This window comes from Diospyros lotus, chromosome 15 (genome assembly GCF_014633365.1).
Source record: "Diospyros lotus cultivar Yz01 chromosome 15, ASM1463336v1, whole genome shotgun sequence".
Lineage (NCBI taxonomy): Eukaryota > Viridiplantae > Streptophyta > Magnoliopsida > Ericales > Ebenaceae > Diospyros > Diospyros lotus.
In genome coordinates, this window is record NC_068352.1 from 398816 (window position 1) to 404003 (window position 5188).

Genomic DNA, 5188 nt, shown 5'->3' on the forward strand with positions numbered 1-5188 from the left:
TTTTAATTTGAGGAAAATTAAGAATTTTACTTTTTCAAATAAGAGAATTACCAAATTTTTAAACAATAACTTTATTCTTTTTAAAAAATTAAAATTTCTATTAATTTTAAATTATTTTCTATAACAATATTAAATCTTTTATTTTATCATAAAATCATATTTAAAACATAAAAACCTTTAATAGTTATGAAAATATCACATTTAATTTTTGATATACAAGATATTAAAATTTGATATGTCCATTATTAAAAATGATTGTTTTAAGTGTTTATCGTAACAGAACATTAACGTGTGTATGAAAATGTCAATTTCTATTAATGACAATACTATGCAGATAACCAATTGATAGTATTTAATTATGTTAACAATTTTGTTATATTTTTTTAATAATAATTAAAAAAAATTATGTTTTATCATTAATTAATATATAAAAAGGTTAAAATTTTGTATTTTAGTTATTGAAAATTGAGGGTCTAAGTGATGTTAATTGTTTTAAAAAAAAAAAAATCGTATTTACTAATTACCCTGTCTGTCTGGCGTTTCCTGGTCATGATTTGATGCGCAAACGCTGAAAAGCTTATTGCCATGGCGGAGACACGGTGGTCGTAGGTATTCCCAAATCGTTCTGAAGATCAAAGAGTTCGAAGGATCTGCCGAAACCCTAATCCGTCCCAGAAAATCGATTTCAATCTCTGTGTCCGTCACTCGCTAACAGCAACGGGTCAGCTTCAGATCCTCCCTCCCTTAATTGCTTCATGCTTCTATCAAAGCCTTGTTATGGGCGGCGGCTTTGCCACCAACGTCCAAATACTTCCTCTTCTCTTCTTCCTCTAGTTTCTGTAATGCTTATCTGCATGTTTATGCGTACGGGACATTGTCTACTTGTGGGTTTGTAATTGCCGTAGTTGATGCCATTCATTGTTGGCTTATGCGCGCTTTATCAATGTCGCTCCAATTTGGGGTTAGGTTTTCATTTTGTATCTTCCTTGCAGATGTCAGATTCTTAACATTTTCATGGTGCAATGGTGCTTTCTCAAGGGTTTTGTGACCTCAAACCTCCAAATTCGTTTTCCTGTAAATTTTTCATCACTAATCTTGTTCGATCATCATGTGGAGGTCTTTAATGGGAATTCTCTCAGTTTCACCTTTGTGTTACTCGTAAGTGTGGCAAGGATAGAATTGACGACATCTCTGTTCATTTTTGCGGGATCTTTTAGACCATTTTTTGTATTGGTAACATACGAGCTCTGAGATGGTTAATGATTCTCACCTGTAGATTACACAATCATTTTGTTAAATTTGAATAAATTTTTATCTTTTCTAATTTGTTTAACCAAAATTTGTTCCTTTCCCTTTTATGCATGTTTACCTTTTACATTAAATTGTCATTCAATTTTAATAAGTATTTATGTATATGGGCTAATGTGCCAAGTATAACCTGTGTCAAACCGACTGTTTTGTTTGGCTGTTTCTTTTCTTATACTTTTCTAATATGCATGTACTTTAATTTCCTTCTCTTGTCAAGATTTTATGTGCAACGCACAAAAGCATATTCTAACAGAGTAGTACACACGAATCCTTGTGAAAATCAAAGAGCTCGAAGATTTTTTTGAAACTATATCTGCCCTAGAAAATTGTTCTCAATCAGCTCTAGATTGCCCTTCCTTCCTCAATTCTATCAAAACCGTTAATAGTTGGAGTTGGCTTTGCCATCCATGTCCAAAATAATCCGTCCACCCCGCCACCTGGCACTCTCTCTTGCTTGCCCCCCCCCCCCCTTCCCCCAACAAAATACCCTATCTATTTTCCCCAAAACGTCTTCTCTATTTCTTTTGTTAGTTTCTTTTCACTTTTTCCATCACATTTATGCACATTTACCTGTTATATGTATGCATTCTTGTGTATGGTTTTAGAATTCCTGTAGTTGATGCCATAGATTGTTGTGTTCTATTGTTGTCTGTGAATTCCCTCCAATTCGTGGAGCTTAAGCTATGAATTTTGGCTAGTTGGGTGGGTTAGCAGGGGGTGTTTACAGATTATTACAGTTGACAAGCAATAGCAGCTGGGGGGATTAAGTAATATCACCCACTGTATCCAATTGACATCATTCTTCTTTTGATGTCAGTGGATATTATATTCAGATTTCAGACTGGCTTCTTAGTGTTAGTTGTGCTTTCTCCCAGCAATTTGTGACCTTGAAGCTCCAAGATCCTTATCTTCTAAATCTTTGATATCAAATGCCATCTGAAAATAAACCTTAATAGCTCAAAATATACTGTCTCTTAATCTTCTTAGAGACATTCATGATCTTCTGTCTCATTCTTCTCCTGGAGAGGGAAAATTTGTCATTAAACCCCCCAAATCTTTTTCTTGTGAAATCTTGTTCTCCTTCCTAGAAATGGAATTAATCTTCCACCACCATCTTTATATGAAAAAGTTTCATGAGATGGCGTTGAATGAAGATAAATTGATGTAGTCATGTTCCATCACATAATTGATATTGTGAAGCCAACCTGTACAACATGGAAGCATGGCAATTAGTTTTCATTATGCCAGCCAGTAGAAAAATATAGTTTCCATGAATGAAACTGAGTCAGGATCAAAGCAACTGTCAAGTTGTTGAATCCATAATGCCATGAGAGAAGATAGGAAAGAGGTTAGGATGAAATTCAAGATTTAATTGTGAACATGAATAACTGGTTCTTGGCTTTCCAATACATTAGAAATTATTGGAAAATGTGTTCGTGAAGTGAAAGTTCTAACATGATGCTTGTGAACTCAATTGCTTACTTTTGGGTAGAAAATGTCTAAGCTTTGGTGGCCAAAAATGTTGGGATTCCTTACATAATCTTTAGAATATCCATTATATTGGGATCCTCTATATTTAGGTTCAAGTTATATCCCATGATTGTGAGTAGTTATTAAGCGACCAGCAGGATCTTGATTGTGAGCTTTAATAATGATGGTAGATTTGCTATCATGTGATTGGAAGGTCATGGGTTTGAGTTGTAAAAGCCTCTTTCCAAAACAAGAATAAGGGTGCATACAAAATTGACCCTCTACCAACCCTTGCAAAATGGGTAGCCTAGGCCACTAGGTCATCCTTATTAGGTGACCGTGATCATTAATGGTTTTCTTGGAGAAGCATGGACAAGTAAGCTTATATCTGTCTGTTCAAATTGTTATCAAAATCAAGTCGAGTGGGGTTTCTTTCTACCAAAAAGTAAAAATGCTAACCGTATTTGACAGAATATAGTTTGCTTAAGGTTTAAACTCAAATGTTTCAAATGAAGGAAGCCTTCTCTGGGTGGTTACATCAAGTTTTGTTGTCCTTATGCTCTGCTACAGAAAAATAGATTCCACCAAGTTTTCCTTAATATGGTTATTTCAGAACTTTTTTGTTGGATTTTCTAGAATCTATTTTTCTGTCGTTTCTCTGGTCATGTTCTATTTGCAATGGGACTAGCTTAGTAGCTTTGAACAATTTCTCTCCTTGGTTCATTGTATATATTCAGTTGTGACCAATTATATGCAACAAATTAAAATGGTTGTATCTAATTATAATGAAAGACAGGGTTCTCTCAGAGTCTCAGTTCTCTGAAAGGCCCAGATTGATTTGGTGAAATTGTCAAGCCAGAATCTGGTCCTACTTCATGGCCTCTTTATTTAAAGTGTTTGTACTATTTTTCCTTATTCAGTTTTTCATAATAGCTTCAAATGCAGAGGCTCCAAACGCAGAATCACCATGCAACAACATGGAAAGAACATCCAGAATGGGAGGCCTCAACACTTTGTTAGCTCAAACATGACAAAAGCAACTCATTCTAGCTTGGACGAATTCAAGTATGGATTCCCATCAGATGGCTTAGCAGTTGTCTCTATCAAATGGTGGGGAAGCAGCAGTCTGGGCAGTAATGGGGATATCAGCGTGAAAGGAGAGAGGGATTTTGAAGAAGCCAAAAGAACTGAAGAATTGGTGGATGATGGAGCCTGTATGTCAGTGATTAATGAAGAGAAACCTGGAATTGGAAACAATGAAAGCAATTCCAGTCCACAAGGGACAGGCTTATTGTCTTGTATAAGAAAAAGAGCTGCAGAAGAAGGGCGAGAAGCATTAAGGCTTGGTGTTCATCGAGGCCATGGTATAAACAAGCTAGATAGGAGAGAGAGGAAGTTACTTCTTCAGATATTCAGATCCTCGATGCCAAGTCACTTGAAACGTGGATCTTCTCAATCTTGATGGTGGTATTGGCCATAAAGCAACAGTTTTTTGTTATGGTATGCTCTCTGAACCATCTGCATTTACTTTTACAAGCAATTCAGACATCCTTGTGGTTATGGATTCCATGACCGGTGCAAAATTGGCCATGCATTTGTGTGTACTCAAATTTTCCGTGCATCATTACATGATTGCCTTTAATCCACTATATGTTCATTCATTCAGTCTGCCTCAATATTCTTCAGACTACCTACTTTTTCAGTTTGTAGTGTCTTTTATGCACTTACCCTACCTAGTGGGATTAAGGTTTGATATTTTGTTGTTTTGTAGTGTTTGTTATACAAGTTATAATTGAGGCTGATCGACATTTGTCATTCTTTTCCTGCTATGTGGAAGCAAAAAGGGCTCATCCACAAAGCAAAAGGTGCATGTTGCTCTAATGGAAAGCAGGAACACCAACAGTTTATGGGGGTAGTGGTCTTTTTACTCTGAAATCAGAATTGAGTCTGTCATTACTCATCCTAGAAGAATGATGTTATGCTATGGAAATGTAGCCCTAGTTCTACTAACATTAGATTCATGTTTATCTCTATCATAGTTTCTCTTTCTTTTCATTTTCTTGGGGCAGCTTATTGAAGGGAACTTGTGATAAGAAATCCCAAATAGAGGCAAGGGTTTATGGAATGAGTCATAAGGTGGGGGTAAGATGAGCGTTCTTGTAATGCCTCATTTTTCCTGGTGTGTTATCACCTAAAAAATTTAGGCTTTTTTTAAGAATTACATCTACATTCAGAAACTTTTATAAATTTTTGTTTTAGCCTAATTAGAGTTGTGCACAAACATAACCTAGATCAAATCTTATTGAGATATAATATTAAAAATTTAAAACATCAATTAAGTAATATCATGTCATTACATATCTTGTATCGAGTTTAAGGATTTAAGGAAATTAAATAATATAATGATAAC

At 35.2% G+C, this 5188-nt stretch overlaps 1 protein-coding gene across 4 annotated transcripts; it reads left to right on the top strand.

Moving 5' to 3' along the window:
• The first annotated feature begins 537 nt into the window (after positions 1-537).
• Positions 538-4833, top strand: LOC127792105 (uncharacterized). 4 transcript variants are annotated; one of them, XM_052322457.1, is made up of 4 exons: positions 538-721; positions 993-1158; positions 3724-4278; positions 4550-4833. In XM_052322457.1, the coding sequence occupies exons 2-3, from the start codon at positions 1109-1111 to the stop codon at positions 4238-4240; spliced, it is 567 nt and encodes a 188-aa protein (XP_052178417.1). In that variant the 5' UTR covers positions 538-721; positions 993-1108; the 3' UTR covers positions 4241-4278; positions 4550-4833. The 4 variants fall into 4 exon arrangements, 2 of the variants coding, with proteins under 2 accessions (XP_052178417.1, XP_052178418.1); XM_052322458.1 differs by having other exon boundaries at positions 4616-4833; XR_008021078.1 differs by lacking the exon at positions 993-1158 and having other exon boundaries at positions 3712-4278.
• Positions 4834-5188: the final 355 nt, after the last annotated feature.

Excerpts from the sequence above, each read along its gene's own strand:
- LOC127792105 (XM_052322457.1), top strand. The coding sequence starts at position 1,109 with ATGTGGAGGTCTTTAATGGGAATTCTCTCAGTTTCACCTTTGTGTTAC. Across the intron at positions 1,159-3,723 it reads GTTTCACCTTTGTGTTACTC|AGGCTCCAAACGCAGAATCA; the intron begins GTAAGTGTGGCA and ends CTTCAAATGCAG.